At 39.5% G+C, this 21641-nt stretch overlaps 1 protein-coding gene across 2 annotated transcripts in view; it reads left to right on the top strand.

Moving 5' to 3' along the window:
• Nucleotides 1-21641, top strand: part of SLC38A4 (solute carrier family 38 member 4) — a 40369-nt gene that overhangs the window by 3676 nt on the left and 15052 nt on the right. For both annotated transcript variants that reach the window (XM_049625339.1, XM_049625340.1), the window contains exons 2-11: nucleotides 6745-6974; nucleotides 10862-10952; nucleotides 11455-11570; nucleotides 14340-14413; nucleotides 15037-15129; nucleotides 19877-19958; nucleotides 20049-20131; nucleotides 20232-20290; nucleotides 21140-21415; nucleotides 21528-21607. In XM_049625339.1, the coding sequence (XP_049481296.1) occupies nucleotides 6856-6974; nucleotides 10862-10952; nucleotides 11455-11570; nucleotides 14340-14413; nucleotides 15037-15129; nucleotides 19877-19958; nucleotides 20049-20131; nucleotides 20232-20290; nucleotides 21140-21415; nucleotides 21528-21607 (1073 nt within the window). In that variant the 5' untranslated portion in view covers nucleotides 6745-6855. The remainder of the gene's footprint in view (nucleotides 1-6744; nucleotides 6975-10861; nucleotides 10953-11454; nucleotides 11571-14339; nucleotides 14414-15036; nucleotides 15130-19876; nucleotides 19959-20048; nucleotides 20132-20231; nucleotides 20291-21139; nucleotides 21416-21527; nucleotides 21608-21641) is intronic.

Below are 21641 nucleotides of genomic sequence, written 5' to 3'. Positions count from 1 at the left end.
AGGTATATGCCAACATCATTCTTTTCTGGTCTGCCCATGCAATGATTCATTGATTGTTCGAGAAGTAGCTATTTAGAGAAAAAGTGAAAATGTAAATTATGTTTTAATAGTTCAAAATCTGTTTTTTCTACTAAACAGTTCATCAGCTACAGCAATTCTGTCTTAGTCGTGCTTTATCTTTCAGAGTTTCTGGCCCACATTTCATTCTCAATATTTGTTGAATGAATAAATACCATCTGTAAAATACTTCCACACTGAAGTATAATCATGTTAGTAAACTTTAATAATTATGCACTGAGTGTTTCAAAGTATGTACTTTCTGCTACAGGCACATGATGCAGAATATTTAGTTTCTCATGTTCTAATTCTTTTTAAATTTTGCTCTTGGCTGTTTCCTTGAGTGGCCAGTCATACAATCTTTAGAGCTAAAGATATGAGATAGGAAGATGTGTTCCAGCTTTTATGAGAAGATATCCCTTCGCCAGGACCAAAATCAGGATTAGGGACCAAAATCTTAAACCACTAATTCATACTTCATGGGCTATATTATCTCATCTTCAAAAGAGAATGTAATGATTTATATATGGTAGAAACAGCATGAGATTAAGTCTCGATTCCCATATTTTTAAGGATACCTACCTTGCTTACATTTTTTCTGAGTTTGGAGAACTCTAAAGTCCTCTTTTATGAAAACTGTAGATATACATGTAAGATGCTATATATGTTGGCATGCTGATAAAAATAGCAATTAAATTCTGATTATTAAAAGAAAGAACAGGAATTTACTACTACTCCGTGCCAAACTTTGAGGAGCATGATATCTCCTAAATCCTGATAGCACTGCTTTGTGGTAAATAATATTACCCTCATTTCACATACGGGAAGATGGAAATGTCAGAAGTTAGTTAATTCGGCCAAGACTTATGCCCGGTTATATTTATCATCAGAGCCAGAGTTTCTGTTCCTTGTTAATAGATATGAAGCTCTATAACAGTGTCGGCATGTGGTAAGTACTGCCGCATTTTATATACTTTTTTATATCAGGTTAGCTTAATACGAATAAAATCAGTGAGGTTCCTTTGAATAAATATGCAATGAAATGGAATTTAACTGAAGCCCCCAGGCCTACTGCCACATATATTCTGGGAACCCCCTAGAGGGGTTGACTAAAGCACAGAATACAGTGCATTCCAGGTACCGTGACTCAGCTGTGCAAACGGCCTGAGGCGGTAGAGAACCTGTTGAGTTCCTGCAACTGCACCAGGGCTGATGAAGCTAGAACACTGAGGTAGGGAGGAGAGGGAACCAGAAAAGAGAGTGAACCCTGCAGAACCATGTTGAGAATTTAGATTTTCTCCTAAGAACAAGGGGAGGACAGGAAAGGGTTTTAAGCAAATAAATATGATCCAGATTTTGTTTTTAAAAGGTCACTCTCGTTTTTGTGTGAAAAGCAAATTGCCGGAGAGGAGAGGCAAGAGAGGGTTCAAGGACAGGGATTAGGACTGTTACAGTTGACAGCAGAAGAAATGATGGTAGCTTGGACACGACTGATGGAGGCAGAGATAGAGAGTAGTAGACTAACTTGAGAAATACTCTGACTAGGTGTAAAATCAACCAGACTTTAAAAAGGACTGGATGTGGGGGGTAAGGTAGGAAAACTTTTAAGAGAAGACTCATGCTTCCGGTTTGAGTAACTTGATAAATGGTAATGATATTCTCCGGTTAGGAAACATCGGAAGAAGAGGACACTGTTACAAGTTAGATTTGGGTCACATGGAATTTAAACTGCCTTTGAGATATCCAAGTATATACATCAGTTAGGACACTGGACATGTGCAGCTGGAGAGGAGAAGAGAGGCCTGGATAAGGATGTCACTTGAGCAGTCCTTGGGATATGAAGTCTTGGGAGTAGATTGGAAGACTGGGGGGTTTAGGACCTAATGTTGAGAAATTTAAGCAACGAAGTGTTAAGCAAAATACTTTTTAAAAGAAAAAACCAAGAAGTTCCAAAAAATATCAGTGTCATTAATAAACATAAGTTTGGAAGCATTCTTCGAAGGCAGAGAGCAGATATTTTTCACTGGAAAAGTCTGTGAAAGAGAGAAGGAAGCCAGGGTAAACCAGGGTAAGTGGGCTTTTTTTTCCCCAGAATAAGCCTGGCAGCAGCTCCAAGTTAAATCAACGTATAGGAAGAGAAGGTGTGGATCACTGGCAACCACTGACCAGGGGGTCACCAAGGAACCTCGATCTGGACATTTTAGCCCGTTTGGGCTGCCGCCTTCGCTCAAAGGATAAGGCTGTGATCTAGGGCCTTTACAGAAGACACTAGGGCCTCCACAGCAGACAGAGAGGAGTTACAAGCAGGAATGGAAGCTCCATCCACGAGGAAAACACATGACAGCATTTTGCTCCCACAGAAACCTCTCCTAGAGTGCCCCCCGTGGCTGGGAGTGGGGTTCTCAGGGGATGCTCCATACACAGACATCTGCAGAGAAGCCACTTACAGGACCTACAAGAGAGCAACCCATCAATGAAACCTGCAAGATTTAAGAGCAACCTCAAGTACTACCTAAGTTAACCCACGTCCCCTTCATTCACAAAGATAGACAACCTAAGGTCACTAAGAATTTAAGGAAAACCAGCAAGCAAGAGAAGGGCCAAGTTGAACAAACAGAATTAACTCCAGAAAAAAAAATACATAAATTTAAGGAGCAAAAGAAGCTTTTGAAAACTTCCAATCAATGTCCTTAGAAAGATTTGAGGAAATATTGCACCTGTAAAACAAACATAAAAAGATAGGATGAAAAAAAGAGGGAGAAGTTCAAAACCAAGTTATTATAAACTCAAAACATGACTGTGAAAAATAGTTAGTGGATAGGTCAAAAAGTAAAATAGGGGGCACCTGGGTGGCTCAGTCGGTTGGGCATCTGACTTTGGCTCAGGTCATGATCTCACAGTTTGTGGGTTCGAGCCCTGCATTGGGCTCTGTGCTGACACCTTGGAGCCTGGAGCCTGCTTCAGATTCTGTGTCTCCTCTCTCTGCCCCTTACCTACTTGCACTCTATCTGTCTGGCTCTCTCTCAAAATAAACATTAAAAAATTAAATTAAAAATAAATAAAATAGATATAGCTTAAAAGTAATGTGTGTTATATAATAGAATACTACTCAGCCATAAAAAGAATGAAATCTTGTCATTTGCAAGGACATGGAGGGAGCTAGGGAGTATCATGCTAAGAGAAATAAGTCAGTCAGAGAAAGTCACATGATTTCACTCATATGTGGAATTTAAGAAACAAACAAACGAGCAAAGGAGGAAAAAGAAGAAAGCAAACCAAGAAACAGACTTAACTATAGAGAACAAACTGATGGTTATCAGAGGAGAAGTGGTGGGGGCATGGGTGAAACAGGTGATGGGGATGAAGGAGTGCACTTGTGATGAGCACCAAGTATTGTATGGAAGTGCTGAATCACTAAATTCTGCACCTGAAACTAATATTTACATTGTAGGTTAACTCACTGGAATTTAAATAAAAACTTAACAAAATAAACTGTTTTTGTACTTAATACTTCTTCAGACCAAGTCTGAGGGCAAAGCCAAGTCATTTTTCCAATGTGAAACAACTCAGAAATTCTGTTTACAAACATGGACACACTGTGTAAGAGGAGTAAATCAAGGTGGATTCCAGCACGATGCAAAATGAACTGAAGAAAGAAGATAGAATGGTGTTCAGAGGACATTGGCAGCTCAGTGAGACCCAGAGTGTGGAGGAGGAGACCATTCAGAAAGTAACAATGATGAAAAATTCGCTTTCAAAGTTTTAATCACAGACGACTTCTATATCATTTATTATGCTGTCAAATATACCACTGGTTCTTTGGAGCATAGTATTAACACAATCATAATGTTGTAAATGCTGATTGTTGGTTTTTAGTGTTCAAAACAACCTACAGAAAATTACGAGACTTCGTTGTTTTACAGAATAATATGAAAATATTATGAGTCTCAATATTATAAAAAGCATTTCATTAACCACAACAATTAGAAGTGCGTGAGAGGATGGATAGAAAGAAGTACGCTAATTTCCTCATCTGTCATATGCACGAGTCTAGAATTGATAAACCATCTCAGAGGTTTTAGTGAATAATTTAGAAGGACTAACTTTATATAAAGAACTAAAAATAGAAACGGTCATTAATGGTTCTTGCTCTCAAGCGAAACTGGTCTGTGTGATGGGTGAGAAACTTTTTTACTCATTTAATACAAGTTTCTATTTTTTTCTTTAACCATACGCATGTCTTCCCTTCTTTCTTTGACTTTTATAGATTTTATAATTTTTCATTTGTTATTATACACACACACACACACACACACACACACACTACCTCATGTTCATGAATATATTCATTTTTCTTCCTTCTACTTAAAATACATACACTATGTGTTTTGTTTTGTTTTTTTTCTTAATCCTGAGAGCTACTATCTTTTTTTTGGTTCTGGACAATTCTCTGCCATTATGTCTTTCTATTTTGTTTCTCCCTGGCCTTACATGTTTCTCATATTAGGAGAGCTATTAGAATATGTTAAATTTCGGGGCACCTGGGTGGCTCAGTCGGTTGAGCGTCTGACTTCTGCTCAGGTCATGATCTCACGGTCCGTGAGTTTGAGCCCCGCGTCGGGCTCTGTGCTGACAGCTCAGAACCTGGAGCCTGCTTCTGATTCTGTGTCTCCCTCTCTCTCTGACCCTCCCCCCATTCATGTTCTGTCTCTCTCTGTCTCAAAAATAAATAAACGTTGAAAAAAAATTAAAAAAAAAAAGAATATGTTAAATTTCTTATTCTTGCTTCCCCCCACCATGTCTCTTAACTTTGTGTTTGTCTTTCTTTACCTATTTGTGATATAATTTGAGTGATTTCCATGGACCTATCTTCCAGTTTCATGACTCTCCCTTCAGCTGAGTTCTCTTTATTTCAATGACTTTTTTTTTTTTTTTTTTTTTTTTTAATTTCTTTTTGGGCTCTTTTTCAAATAAGCCTGATCTTTTACGATGTTCTTATTTTATGAATTTTGTTTCTTATTTTGAATCTTCCTATTACTTTTTATTATGTTCTAAAGTCTCTTTTAAGTTGCTTTGCCATCTCAGGGGTGCCTGGGTGGCTCAGTCAGTTGAGCGTCCGACTTTCGGCTCAGGTCATGATCTCACGGTCCGTGAGTTTGAGCCCCGCATCGGGCTCTGTGCTGACAGCTCAGAGCCTGGAGCCTGCTTCAGATTCTGTGTCTCCTTCTCTCTCTGTCCCTTCCCTGCTCGTGCTCTATCTCTCTTTCTCTCTCAAAAATAAACATGAAAAACAATTTTTTTAATTAAAAAAGAAATAAGTAAATTGCTTTGCCATCTCTAGTTACTTAAGTATGAATCTTATATCTCATGCTTACTGAGTTTTCATGTGGCTTTTGTAATTTAGGGTTGTGAACTCGTCAAGTGTTCCTTCCACAGATGTGCTACTAGCGTACTGGATTGCAGAGGCATTTCCATGTGGTTGTTTTATATCTGTCAGGGGACTTATGGATTTTATGAGTTCGAGCAATTTTTATGTTAGTTTCTGTGCTCAGGATTTTCTTACCAAATAGGTAGTGCACATTTGAGAACACCTCCCAAGAGTGATAGTATTTCTCCCACTATAACAGTTAAAGAATGGACGGGGGCGCCTGGGTGGCTCAGTCAGTTAAGCGTCCGACTTCGGCTCAGGTCATGATCTCACGGTCCGTGAGTTCGAGCCCCGCGTCGGGCTCTGTGCTGACAGCTCAGAGCCTGGAGCCTGTTTCAGATTCTGTGTCTCCCTCTCTCTGACCCTCCCCCATTCATGCTCTGTCTCTCTCTGTCTCAAAAATAAATAAACGTTAAAAAATAAATAAATAAAAAATAAAAATAAAAAAACAGTTAAAGAATGGACTGATTCTAATAGTAAAAACTTAAGAAATTGTGTCAACAACATATGATGGATTCAGTTTTTTGTTTTTTTTTTTTTAAACACAATGCCAGTCCACCCCTTTTTATGTTACTATGAAAATGAGGTAAAAAAAAAAAAGAAAAAGAAAAAGAAAAGTGCTGGGATTCAAAGAATTAAAGGCAGAGTAGAACCTAAAAGCTGAGTCTCTTTGTTGTTAAAATGCATTTTAATTTTTATATGGATGTTGACTGATGCTTACTCAAAGATCTTGGCTTCATGATCCAAGTGCCTGGAAAGCAGCTCCCTTAGCATGATCCTCCTATCCTGTGTTGCCTGTTATCAAGCATTTTAGTGATGTTAATTCTTTCATGCCCAATTAGCAAATTCAAGCAGACCATTAGATTCTGCTTTGTTAGGTCTTTGTCAACAATTCACTTTTCCTTTCTTTTAAACCATGCAATTTGCTTACAAACAGAAAAGCTTCTTGAAGATCACAGCCAGGTGTTATTTTTTTTTCTTCCCACAGTGAATAGTAAAACACTTGCCATGTTGATATACATAGGCACTCTATAAATATCTGCTGATTGAGCAATTTATTAATGATTTTCCTTCTTCTCTTTGATTTTCCCTTTTTTGTATTGGGTAAAGGAAACTTGCCAGACATATTTATATGACAGTTTCAGGAGTTTACTTTCTTTCCATGTTTTTATAGAGACCATACACAAAGTAGGTGATTCTATATTCATTTATCTAGTTTAAAGAAAATTACAATGGTTTATTTTGTGTTCCGCTCACAGAACAGAGTGTTCTGAACATCAGCCCAAAGAGGAAGAACCTTAAGCTGAAGGTACAGCCTACTGTTTACACTGAAGGAGCTTGTGTGTGGACAAGAAGCGCTGACAGCTGAAATGGATCCCATGGAACTGAGAAATGTCAACATCGAACCTGATGATGAGAGCATCAGTGGAGAAAGTGTTCAAGATGGCTACACTGGGATGGGAAATTTAGAAAAGGCAGCAATGAGCAGGTATGGGGTTAAAGATGACCAGGTTCCATGGAAAAATGAGAGGTTTGTGGATGTGAGAACAATGTTTTTCAATTCATCACCTATTTGAGAGATAACAATGACATCGATGTTAACACATCAACTTTCTGATCCTAAAGTATTCATTATTACATCATTATTCTGTGTCTCTGATTTAGACTGTGTGTGACTAATTTAGAATTGAAGTTATAGCGTTCTTGTACCATTAATATAGGATACTTCGAGTTATATTAGCCTACCGTTTCTTTTACCTCTTGGACTATTTTCTCTGATCCCTCTTCCTTTGACTGCCCCTTAAATGCTGCTGCGTCTCCAGAATTCTGTAGGGATTCTTTGGTCACTAAAAGTGTCCTGTGAGCAAGCTCATTCACAACTATCACGGTCTCACCCACTGAACGTGTGCCACGTCTTGGGCCTGTTAGACATCTCCACTTCCTTTCAGATCGTTATACCCAACTGTGTGCTACACATCTGTACGGGGTATCTCACATGTCAGAACTGCCTCATGTATAAAGTCAAACTTGTAATGTCTAATATTGAACTCCTATAATTCTCTTCCAAACCTGCTCCTCCCCCAGGAGTCCCCAACACAGTGAAAGTCACCACTATCATACAGCAACACAATCTGAAGACCCCAATTAACAACCCTGAGTTGTCCCTTCCCCCGAACCACACATCCAATGTTTGATTGTAGTCAGTTGGTTCCACCTCTTTGAATACTTGAAATCCACCCACTTCTGTGTACCCATTCTACTGCCATCTTACTTTAGGTCCTATCTGTCACCTATTAAAACAGGCTGGTTGGTCTCCCTGTCTTACAGTTTGCTCTCCCCCAACTAGCTCTTCACATCCCTGCAAAAGTCATCTTTTACAGTTGCCAAGGGACTGCTGTTCCATCCCTTGGTAAGGCCTTTCAGTGGCTCCCCATTAGCTATAAGACAAAGATTGGGCTACACGTTGCTTGGCAATGATCTGTCCCTAGCCTAGCTCTCCTGTTCATCTCTTGCTCTGCTCCCTTTTTGTAGGGAAGCCTTGTTGAGCCACTCCCAGTTCCCTGTGCCTTCACTCATTCTGCTCCATCTGCCTGGAATATCCTCTTTTAGTATCACCCACCTACCTGCCCCTTTCTCTCTATTGATACCATTCATCCTTCAAGACACAGCTCAAAGTCAGAACTCTTATGAAGTCCGGAGGTGGAAGTGACCACCGGCTCCTTTGTGTGCCCTCTCTCATCATTATACTGCTACAACAGGCTAATGGCTTCTGTGGCCCCAGCACAAATCACACGGCCTGGAATGTGATACGTGCACAATAGCCATTTGATAAAGTAAACTAACTCCTCACCATATGGTATATAACATGAATGATGCACGACTTAAGACACTTAGAAGGAAATTTTTGACCAAATCTCGGCCTGAGGTAGAGAATATCCTTAGACAAGGACAGCTCATTTCATTTCACAACATCCAGGAAAGGCCGCAGGAGGAAGCACTGTTCTTCCTCCATGGAGCCAGTGGAGTAAACTTTCATGCTGTTGGACCAGAGAGGCCACAGACATGCAAATCGTGGTGTTTTCTAGGTTGAGCAACCCTTGAGAACACACGATGTGGCAGAACACAGGGCTCTGGAATCTGTAGAGTGGATATCTGAGTTTGGAGACGATATGTATCTTCCGGAAGCCTCAGTGAAAAATGCAGAATGACAAACCAGCACCTAACATTCTCGGGGTGAAGTGAATACCTGAAAAGATCGCTGATACTCAGTAAACCTTGTTTCTTTGTCCTCCACTTCGTCACCCTTAGTAAACTGATCAACTCTGATGGCTCTTGTTTCTAAGAAAGATGAGCATAGATGTGATCTCTGCAGAGGTGGCCGAGCTGAAGGGGATGCCCTCCCAAGAACAGTCCTACAGGGTCATTCGATTTGGGCTCTGAAAGCCATAATGGAAAGAGCAGGAATGCTTTTGTTAAAACTGTATCGAGTGTTCTGGGCCACTTACAGTGCCTTAGCTTTTAACTCCTGACTCAAACACAGGTCATCATTTTGCAATTTTACAATCACTCTTAAAAGATGGGTTTTGCTTACATTTGGTTTGGATTGTTCCCCTAAATATGTTTAATTTCCCAAAAGTTCACAATTCATTTATTTGAAATCATTATACTTATGTTTTCAATACAGGCTGGGTTCAGTATCAAAACATTTAAGATGTTCAAAACATTTCTCATATATTTTATCCAATATTGTCATGTGTTATTATAATTCATCACATGCCAAAATAAAAACTTACGAATGACTCAAGAAAGAAACTCTAACTTACTTTTACATTTTACGTTTTAAAAACTACTCCTGGACTGAAGGATTCTAATGTATTGATTAAGGTTAAAAAAAAAAAAAAAAAAGAATGTTGGCATTCCAGAGTTTAAATCCAGACGACACTTTTGCTTTATAATCCTTAGGCCTGCTTTAGGCTCCATTTCATCTTATTGTCTGTTTCCAACTATGAGCATTATGTACCAGTCTCCACGCAGCAAGTATATTAACTACCGACGATTAAAATAAAGCACCAAAAGGGAGCAGGGGGTTGCGGGGGTTAGTGCAGGGATGAAAGAAAGCAGCATCTGAGGGCACGACGCTCCCTATAAGAAATAGGAGGATGCCAGGAAATGTTCCTAACTTGTGCACAGGAAGCATCTGGAAAAGCACATAAAGCTTAGTAATTTTGTCAGCTGGTCCTGCATACACTTTGCGTTGTTCCACATTCTCAAAAAGGAACCTGGTTGTCCCTCTTGCTCGCAAGATATTTTCAGGATTAGCTTCTATTACAAAGGATAATTTGTACAGATCGCCTGTAATTATTAGTCAAGCCTTTTGGAAACGTGGTGGTAGTAGATCTATATCCTCAAGACGCCTGGCAGACAACTGTGGGACCTGTACAGGAAGGCAATGTGCAGTTGCCAGCCTCTGCCCAAGTAGCCCACAATCACCACGGTGTTCACAGATCATGACATTTTAAGGTCCTGCTTCCTTCCCGGCTCTTCCAATTTCATGGGTGTCTTTAATGCTTTTCTTCCTTTCTCATCGTCTAATAAGCCAAATGTATTTCCAGAGCAGTTAAAATCCTCACACTCAGACACAAAAACCAAACACGACACAGAGCTACCATTGAACTACATTCCAGCACGGGATAGGTGAATACACAGGTGGAGCAAAAAAAAAAAAAAAAAAAAAAGGAAAAAATACCAGCTACAGGGCCCTGCCTGGGGCTGCAGGGCGCCATGGAAGACCCTAGACTTGGAGCCTAGTGGGTGTAGGCATGGTACTTCCCTTTTCTGAGCCATGGTCACCTCATCCTCAGAGTAGGGGTGTGAAAGTTCCTCTCACAGGGATATTCGAGCATCGACTGAGTTGAAGATCAAAGGCTAGGCCCTTAGCAAATATCTACTGAATTGAGAATCATCTGATTATGGTGGGGCAGGAGTTGAGAAAACTCAGTCACTGCTCCGGTACCCTCTCTTTGTGAGGGTCCTAAATGGAAACCGCATTAGCTGTCATTCTCTTTCTTGCAGAGTTAATGTGGGAAGAAGAAATGTGGCTTAAAAAAAGGTGCCAACTGAAAAACTATTTTCTCCTTTCCTAACTTCGTCTCTCCTTCCCAAAGTACATTCATAAGTGGAGGGCAGTTGTTGGTCTGGGAGGACCACTGATATGAAGAGAAGGGGGGAAGGAAGAGAAGGAAGAGAAGGGGGGAAAAGGTTTCAGCGCCTTGTTTTTCCTCCCTGATCCAGTTACTTAGGTCACCCGAAACAAGTACAATTCAGAGCATTTACTTAGATGTTTTTACTTTATTTCTTTTTTTTATGTGCATTCAGTCAATTTACCAACGAAGATGCTGAAAGTCAGAAATTCCTGACAAATGGATTTTTGGGGGAAAAGAAGCTGGCAGATTACGATGATGAACATGTAAGTGAATCTCTGCTTTCAGGCAGTAAACAGGACTTGAGGGTGTCTGATCTACCTAGGTCTCTGTGGGAAAACAATGTGACTGAAATTTTCCAAGCCTTGATCAGCACATTCTCTGTTTATTCAGGCCCTTACTGGAATAAGGACTTGTTTTTCCTGTTCGCCATATGGCTACATAAATCATTTATGAAATTCATTTGTTTTTTGGAGAAATCATTCTAAGCCAAATGTAGTCTGCAATCATACATGCTTTCCTTTCTTTATGTTACTCAGCCTGTATTTTTTATTTTTACTGAGACCCCTGCTAAAACCAAGCATTCCATTCCATTGAAAATTACATGCTTTTACTGAAGTAACAGCTTTTGTTCACTGTGATTTTATCTTAGTCTTCAATTTCGAACCATAATCTCCTCCAGCAAAGATAATGTGAGAATAAGAATAATTTGAAAAAGGTCACCCTTTTGGCAAATATTTGCTTCAGACGTGCCCCTTTTTCTTTAAGCATCCTGGAACCACCTCCTTTGGAATGTCTTCATTCAACCTGAGTAATGCTATCATGGGAAGTGGGATCTTGGGCCTTTCCTACGCCATGGCCAACACGGGGATCATACTTTTTATGTAAGTATTTGGTTCAAAGCCCATGCACACCTGGTGTTCTTTCAGTTAACAACCTCAAGTCTGATCTTTGTGAACAATAATGCTCTGAGAAAGTATTAGCATATTCTTGGGCTTATAGATAGAACAGCAACCTGAGGAATGATCAGAGCATACCAATCCTGGTGCTTGTTCAACCAACTGCCCCTAACCAAATGGCAGAAAGTATATGTGCTCAACCACCTAGAGTGCTGGAACAGCCCTACCAGTCCATAGAAAGCAATTCACAAAGTGATTCACCGTAAAAAGATCTTTCCCAGCAGCAGATCTGGCTTTATCACACTCTTAGGAAAGATCCCATTCCAATCCAGGCCTACAGATCCCTGCGTGCTCCGATCTCTTCTTGTGCCCCATCCCCTACGCCCCCTAAATGCCTGATAACGATGGGCACACTGGCCTTCTCTCCATCCCAGAAGTTGCCATATTCCTTCTCACCACAGGGCCTTTGCACATGGTCCTAGTATCCTTTTCCCTTTCTTCCTCATCTAGTTAACTCCTCATAGCACATCTCCCCCTCCCCCTCATCGATACCTTCCCTGACTTCCATGACTGGGACAAACACTCCCCACAGTTTTAATATTTTAGTGCAGTTGTCTGATATATTTGGTCAGTGTCTATCTTCTTCCTTGCTAGACTATAATCTCCAGAGGATGGAGCCAATGTCTGTTTTCACCCACTAGATGTCTGTATCCCCAAGACCCAGCATAGTGCTTGACATGGAAATATTTGCAGAGTAGCCAAAATGTATTCCTAGACCTATGTACTTGGTCAAATGCTGCCTAAGGACAGCAGCGCCACATAGCTGACCTGGAGGATGGATATCACATCATCTATGACAGACAGCCACAGGTGTTTGTGTACCTTACGTACAGCCTGGTATTTTCCAAGACACAGTTGGCAGTAGTGAAATTCTTCACAGGAATAAAGTCTAATATTAGTCAGGCATCCGTGTGAATGCAGATTGCCACCCCTAATGCAATGCCAGGGTGTTAAATAACTGTCTAAGAATGCAATGCTTATATTATATATAAATATATGCTATTTATGTTTTGAACATCATTTGTGATTATCTAATCACACAGCTATTTGAGGGCTAAGGATCAGGCAGGACTATAAATATTTATATTGTGTTAGTGCTTTGGCCTGTTTTAGGTATAACATTTTTTAGCTGAATGGATTTTTATGTCAACCACTCTTTATGTCATGTTTGAAATAAAGGGTTTTTTTTTTTTAATTCTCTGAATCTTAATGGCTTAGAGATGTGTTCGTATACATAGTCATATACTTCTGTAATGTATGCTATCTCTAAGACTGCCTTCTCCTTATTAATTACACATGCCATTACAATCAGAAGTTATCATCGCTTACTGATGAACAGAAATAAGAAACTCTTCCCCCGATCCTAGGGCCACAAGATTATTTTCAAGGAAGAAGAGTATTTCACTTTTAAAACCGACAGCCTCATTTCAGGCCTAAACAACATTTAACAGATTAAGATGTCCAGAGCAATTAAACTGTTATACATGATGGGGTCTGTTCTGTGTATCCAAGTGGCACAGACTGAATGCAGCCGTCTCCCTTAATTCTCAACAAGTGACACAGGATTTCATTGGTTTTACTTTTAGTATTTTTGGCCAAAGCAAGTATATGTTTAGAATACAGGGAATGCTCATTATTTTTCCAGGAAACAAAATTATGCCATCTGAATTGCATCTTTAAAAACAGGGAAGTTCACAGGGCATACGGAAAAATTTACGAATAAGTCATTGATTACAGTACTGGTAAACAGACTTTGTGGAAAGCAAGAGCACAATATAGCTAGTTAGAAACACTTGAAACTCGTGGCCCAAACGTACATTTGCAAAGTTGACTTCGTCAGGAATTACCAAAGAATTAGATCAATTGTGGCAAAATGTTTATTGTTGTGTAAAATAAAGAATAAGGGTGTTGTTGTTGTTGTTGTTGTTGTTGTTGTTGTTTTGTTCTTTAGGTTTTAGGTAAAGGTTAGTATTGTTCCTTTATTTATTATATAGGTGCTTCTATCTATGCTCTTATTTCTGCTTTCCAAATCTTGTTTTTGGAGAAACACTGATCACTGTACAAGAATCCCTACATGCCTGTGGACATGTGGAGGAGTCTGAACCAGAAAGGATTCTTTCTGAACACATGTAAAGGCATTTTCCTGCACCCTATACTTCCTTCTCTTTTTTTCTATTTTACAGGCAATTGCCTGAGCTGTGGCTCACAAGTATCTTGCCATCTAACATGCAGGATCAGTAGTGGAGTCTAGACTCTGTATGCTTTGGTGTCTGTATTTCTAGATTTTACATTAAAATTTAGCCAGGCCGTCAAATAGCCCTTAAATTATAAATGTGGCTGAGACTATCACACACACCTGATGTACATATACCCATATGCTGAGTAAGTAGGCATAGTGTTTGCTAATTTTGCTATACATTCAGCATCTAAGTTGTAAACCAGATTCCACTATTGGAAAGGTTAGGAACTTCTGGTGGTACGTTTTAGCACATAAAATATAGCAAATTCCCGTTGTGTGACAGGAAAGGGTATGTGTAGAGTTCTGAAAAGAATTTCTCAGCTTCCCCCCAATCCACATACATTCGGAAGGTTAATGACTGAAAGGGCCCATGTGATAATTTATTATAATATCTAACATGAGTTGTGTCTTCTTTCTTATAGACATTTATTTTCTACTCTCTATTCCCTTCCTAGAATCATGCTGCTTGCGGTAGCAATATTATCCCTGTACTCAGTTCACCTTTTATTAAAGACCGCCAAGGAAGGAGGTATGCTACCCCTTAAGTCCAAGACGTCCTATTTTGATTCTTGTTAAAGGTATTTCAGTCGATAGCTCTAGAACTGGAGGATGATTTTAGTTAATTTCCCATTGCATTTTCTCTGACCCCAATGACACGGCCTCTCAATGTTTTTAGTAATTTGGGCAGCTCAGGGAAGTGAAAGGCAACTGGCTCAGGTTTAAGCCAAATAGAAAAAAGGAGCCTTGATGGATGACAGAAATAACAGTTCTGACGTGCTGCACAGAGCTAAGATGAATGAAGCCATTGCTTCTTGTCTGGAGAACATGTAACATATTTGGTATTGGCTTTTGAGATTGCATCTTTTGGGTTTATAATTTCTGTGTGGTGTTTATGTACACATTTGAGACTCCAGTGTGCAATTATAGAAATATTTTAGTCATTAAAACAATCCTTTTAGGGGCGCCTGGGTGGCTCAGTCGGTTAAGCGTCTGACTCTTGATTTCAGCTCAGGTCATGATCTCACGATTCATGAGATCGAGCCCTGTGCATGGAACCTGCTTAATATTCTCTCTCTCTCCTTCTGCCCCTCTTCCTCTCTCTCTCAAACAAACAAACAATCCTTTTAAAAGGTGTTTTATTTTTTATTATAGGGTCTTTAATTTATGAAAAACTAGGGGAAAAGGCATTTGGATGGCCTGGGAAAATCGGAGCTTTTGTTTCCATTACAATGCAGAACATTGGAGGTAAGGGCATATAGCTTTCCCTACCACTTACACTTTCGAGAGAATGTTCAATAAATAAGAAAACTCTTACAGCAATGAACAAGCACTTTAAATACAGAAAAACAGCTTCTTTACATTCAGAAATTTAAAAGACAAGAAGATTGTTAAGTAGATTTACTGTTCCTTAATCAAAAATAACAATATCTAAGAAAATATTATATAAGATCCCACCAAATGTATTCTAGAAGTATAGAACAAAACCTCTTGATGTCAAATGCTCTCATGGCCTTAATTTTACTTAAGAAAAATTAAAGCATTAGTGCTTATTTCATTGTTGGAACAGTTGAGGTTTCCTACGTATGATGGGGTTTATTTCGTCAAACTGAAAATTAAGTATCTGAGGGGTATATCCAAGTATGGGGTATCCTTCAGATAGCCTGTACAGAACCAGCCCATTGGAGTGTGTCCCGAGAAATTGTGCCAAAGCAGAAATTCGGCTAGACATCAGAAGCATTATGATAAAACCACAAATCCTTGCTTCTACAGATTCTTATAATTCCTACTAAATTATAATTTCCAGAGCCTAGAAATACGCATTTGTAATAGTGTTCCAGGTGATATGTTTGCCCACCAGCTTCACTGGTCCCGTGGAGTCTTTGACCCCCAGAAGGCATCCAGACCCAGTTTCCTATGTCCTACTGTCTATGTCCTCTTGCTTGGCCTGGAAGCTATCATCACACAGAAGCACTTCTTTCCTCACCTCTCCTGTCCCCAAACCTGCCATTCTATTCTTTTCTTTCTTCTCTCAATGAATACCAGCAACATCCAGTTTCTTAAGCCAGGAATCTTACATATCATCCTAAACTTCTCCCTCTCTCCCTAACCCTGAATGTCCAAATACCACCTCCTGTCCAGTCTATTATCTTACCTGCCTTGTGAAGCTCTCCTCTCTTTCAGGTCTCTCCCCCATAGTTCAGGTGATCATTGTTTCTGCTCAGACTCTTGCATTAGCCTTCTAACTGGGCTTCCTGCCCTGAGTTTCTCCTGCTCTGATCTCCAGATCAGATTCAAATCTACTGTTGCTTCTCACACACATAAAATTCTTTAGCATGCCCTCATTATTTTCAGGGTAGAGTTTAAACTCCTTGGTCTGACATAGAAGGGTCTTCATCTGCCTATTTTTCTGATACCTTTCCTATCACCCCCAAATCTACCTAGCTACCTAGCTTCTATATGTCCTGTCATACCATAACAAACCATATTCAGTTCCCCTACTTTTGTAGGCCTGCCACCCTAACACACACACACACACACACACACACACACACACTCGTTCTGTTTGCTCCCATGACTTCTCCAGATTATTAGATACTAGTTCCCCTGGGCTCCCTTGCACCCCTATTTATATATATCTGATATGTTATTGTTTTTAAAAAATATTTTTAAACCATTGAGTAGAGAATAGGCTTTTAGAGTCTGATGCACTCAAATGTGAGTCTGTTTCTGCCACTGTGACTTTACTCCAGTGAGTCTAATTTGTCCATCTATGAGAATGGGAGTATTATTCCATCTCACAAGGTCATTTTGAGGATGAAATCAGACAACATATGGCACATAATGAGGGTTCAGTACATCCTTTCCTCCCCAGTTCTCAGATTCAATGTCCTGGAGCCCTCCTGATTTTTTTTTAAATGGGCATAATTATAAGACAAATACATACTAACTGTGAAAAACTGGAACATGACATAAATACATAAATTTATGTAGATTATAAAGATATATGTAAATTATAAAGAGATGTTTATACAAGTCACCCTTAGAAATAACTACTTCAATAATTTCTCTATGCAAAATTTAATAAGTATATTGTTACTGTTAGAATTGGATCATCTTATAATACGGATTTGCAGCTTCCTTTTTTCTTTACCTGACAATATGCCTTGAATGTATTTGCATATTCTTTTTAATGGCTTTGAATTTTCCATTGTACAAATGTACCATAATTGGTTTACTGAATCCCTTATTGACATTGTAATAGTGAAAAACTGGAAACCATCCAAACAATTGCTACAATAAATAAATTTGCACAGCAATCTTGCAAGGAGGTAACCCTTCTTAATAAAATCACTGGAGGGGCGCCTGGGTGGCTTAGTTGGTTAAGCCTGAGTTCAAGCTCCTTATCGGGCTCTGTGCTGACACCTTGGAGCCTGGAGCCTGCTTCAGATTCTGTGTCTCCCTATCTGTCCCTCCCCTGCTTGCACTCTGTCTCTCTCTTAAAAATAAACATTAAAATGTTTTCTTCATTAAAAGAAAAATAATAAAGTCACTGGAGTTATCTAGGATTTCCCAAATTCAGCAATTCCTTTAGTAACCTTTATCCAATTCTAACTGCTCCTGCTAAAGGACAGTCAGTAAGCAGATAAATAAAATCCAGGCATACCTTCATGATTTGTATTTATTTCTTTTCATATTTGTATGTATTAAGATCACAGCTCCGGGTAGAATTTGGCAGGAATTCCAGGATTGTTTCATTCATTTTACTGGGTTTGGGCCACAAGCATAGAAGCTCCCCATCCCCACCAAATAGACCGCTTTACATTTGGTTCAAATTTTTAGCCTTTTCAAGGCTTAAAACATCAAGCATTTCATAGTATCACCTCATAGCTGATCTAACTTATTTGTTTGAATAACTGAAATACCCTGACACATATCTGGCCCTAAACCCCAAGGGCTGGGGGACAACCACAACATCTGTGGCTCAAAGTGTAGCTACTAAGTAATGGAATAAACTATAAAATGGCCTCTCAAGATGCACACACATGAAGGAAGTATGGCTTTAAGGCGCTAACACAAAATTTCATATACCATTCCTGAAAATGCTCTCACTTTGGTTACTCTGTGTGATTAGTAGTTATTTTAGCCTAAGGGAAATCACTTGTATTTCTGTATTTAGCAACTCCACATTTAGAACATTTAACTTTCTCAATCCCCTGAAAAATTAACATTTACCACAGATGTTTCAACATTAGCAGAATAATGTTGACATTACCCAGACAGGTCTGGATCATTCTAAATTTTCGAAGACCAAACACATTAACAGTGGTGACATCACTGAAAGTCAGCAATTAATAGCTCTAAAATTGAATGGTACCTCACTGAGCCAGTTAATCAGAAATATCTCCTCTGTTTACGCACCGTAAGATTTAGCTTTAGCCAAGGTCTTTGTAAAGATTAACCAAATAATATTTACAGAAGACACATCAGGTATTGTAAAAATCATTTCACTTCACAATAGAGGAGAAACACTGGCCTGGGGATCAGGGATCTTCTATTTTGGATGTGGTCTGTCGTTTTCAATCTGTGTGATCTTGGATATGTCATCTAAGCTTTCAAACCTTTATGGCCTCAGCTGTGGAATGAAGATAACATACATCTTGCTGATTTACAAGGCTTTCAGCTGATCAAATGGAGTGAAGTGCAGTACTAAACAACACAGGGAGTTATTATCACCATTATTACTTGTTCGAGGTTAAGTATTTTGAAACTACTAATAGCACAATTTGCAACCTAGAAATCTGCTTTACGTGTCTGTGAGCAAAACTTCACCAGAAAGATGGAGAACACACTTTTTTTTTTTTAGCAATGCAAAACCCGTCAGTTTTATTTTTAAGTTAATAAAATGTATTTTTATTTTTAAATGCTTTCAATGTTTATTTACTTTTGAAAGCGAGACAGAGTGTGAGCAGGGGAGGGGCAGAGATAGAGGCAGACACAGAATCAGAAGCAGGCTCCAGGCTCTGAGCTGTCAGCACAGAGCTGGATGTGGGGCTCGAACCATGAACCATGAGATCATGACCTGAGCAGAAGCCAGATGCTTAACGGACTGAGCCACCCAGGTGCCCCAAAATGTAGTTTATTTTTAATTTACTGGACCATGTGTCAAATTAGCATTCTACTTCACGGAGTGGATGGACTTAGAAAAGATGTTGCATAAATCCCTATAACTTTTGGCAAGATTATATGTTATGCATATGTATACATACATCTTTTTCCAGGGAGAGGGTTTATAGATTATATCAGATTTTCAGAACAGTACATGATCACACGTGGATCATTTGTCAAGATGCTCAAGAGCTTTTGCCACTTGGTATAATTTCTTATTTGGTCAAGAAGAGACTGGGATATAGAGAAGAGAAAATTCACTGACAAAAGTGGGAAAGCTATCATCTCTTTCATTCTTTTATCAATCCAGTCAGCCTCCAGTTTAGACAATTAGTGGTCTGAGGCTTTGGGTGCCCATCAGGGAGGTTACAGAGGACTAGACTAGCACCCACCCAGGGAAGCCAGAGTGACATATAATCTACACAGCACCGCCCTACAGTTCTGCCCTCTCTCCTCTGGCTGATGCCTGTTGTTGCCAGGCCCCTGCCCAAATGATGGACACAAAAACAGGCACACTTAGTACAGGCCATCATGACGTCTAACTGATGGAACAACTTTACTAAAAACCTCAGAGCTGGATTAAAAACAGAATCAGCATTGATACTGTCAGCAAAGGTCCATGTGTAAGAGCCAGAGGGCCAAATACCTGTTTTTGAAAAGAACGTGGAAGCAGTACAAGATATACTGGGTGGCTTTTCTTTCTGTTCAGGGGATCAGATGCACATCTGACGGGAAGACTGAATGTCCCAAAGGCCAGGACTTCTCACAACTTGCCTGTGACTTTAGTGCTATGTGCACCACTAAGCTGTCACGTTTTCCATTTTAGCAATGTCAAGCTACCTCTTTATCATTAAATATGAGCTACCTGAAGTAATCAGAGCATTCATGGGACTTGAAGAAAATACTGGGTATGTCTTATGTTCTCTCTACAACATCCTTTGGCTGATTCTACTTGGTCTTTTCTGCTCCTAACATTCTTGACGCTCTTTCCCTTGTAGAGAATGGTACCTCAATGGCAACTACCTCGTCATATTTGTGTCTGTTGGAATCATTCTTCCACTTTCTCTTCTTAAAAATTTAGGTAAAGTCATCTTTAGTTTTTATTTTCATTTCCTATTCCAATAGGTAAGTCAATTGTAGATACTGTATTCACCTTACAGAATTTCTCTGCTAACTTTTAGGTTACCTTGGTTACACCAGTGGATTTTCTCTTACCTGCATGGTGTTTTTTGTCAGTGTGGTAAGTGATTTATTGACATGATCCTTGTAGGTTGGTGAGCATGAGACACATAGTCCCTGAATTAGTGTCCTCATTTTTGTTCAAGCAATTCACTAGCATGAAATACTTCTTGCATCACAAGCCATTTTCTTATATTCTAATTTGGAATGAGAAAAGAACAGTCATGATTTTAAAAATAGTTGAGTTAGAATGTCAAGGCCATTGCTAATAGTATGTTCTAAGCACACTGGATATATATTTGGACAAAAGGAACCCTTCAAGCAGTAACATGACAATGATCTAGTATTTAGAAAGGTGGAGGAAGATGTGAAGAGTCCCAGAAATCAGTGAGCTATAGAATTATTCATGTCTACATCAGTCAGCCATTTTCTCCTACACATTCCACCCATGAAAAGAGGGTAATCCCAGTGGAATTAAAGAAGAGATCCTTCTCCCCATTGCCCCCACTCCCTGCCAAAAAGGGAAACTTTTGTAATATCCTGGATGCCAAAATGTATATAGCATTTCCCCAAAAAAGGCAAAAGAAGATGGGAAATTTTTTGATAATCCATATTAATTTGAAGAAATAAAAGATATGAAATATAGCAAGGAAATGATCATGTTTATCACAGAAGAATATGGATGATTCTTAGAAGAGATTCATGCAAAATACTGTCCTATTGATTCTCAGGGACAACCATCCTTCCAACTCTTTCCTTAGAGCAGAGGCTAGAGAGTCTCCATTGTCTATTAGCCTAAAGGGAATCTTCAGCAGAGGCCCCTCACCACTACCCCATAAGCTATATAAATGGATTTTTGTTTCCCTGTTCTCCTCAAAAAGCTGATTTTTTTTTTAATGGCTGGGCCTAGGTGATTTACAAGAAATTCCAAATACCCTGCCCTCTGCCTGTTCTGGATCACAATGTTGGAAATCTGACATTCAACAATACACTTCCAGTGCACATGGTAATATTGCCTAACAACTCTGAGATTAATGGCGTGAACTTCATGATGGATTACACCCACCAAAATCCTGCAGGGCTAGATGAGAACCAGGCCAAGGGCTCTCTTCATGGCAGTGGAGTAGAGTATGAAGCACACAGTGATGACAAGTGTCAACCCAAATACTTTGTGTTCAACTCCCGGGTAAGTGATGAGCCTACCAAAATGGCTGGGTCTTCATTTTATAAGCTGAGATGGCTTGGGATTGCCATCTGTGTTGAAAAGCTACACATGCGTTGTTGTCTTTGTTTTTCAGACGGCCTACGCAATTCCCATCCTAGCATTTGCTTTTGTGTGCCACCCTGAGGTCCTTCCCATATACAGTGAACTTAAAGAGTAAGGCAGCCGTCATTTTAACATTCTAACTTGT

Source organism: Panthera uncia, chromosome B4 (genome assembly GCF_023721935.1).
Source record: "Panthera uncia isolate 11264 chromosome B4, Puncia_PCG_1.0, whole genome shotgun sequence".
NCBI classification, from domain to species: Eukaryota; Metazoa; Chordata; class Mammalia; order Carnivora; family Felidae; genus Panthera; species Panthera uncia.
This window is presented reverse-complemented; position numbering and strand designations above follow the sequence as displayed.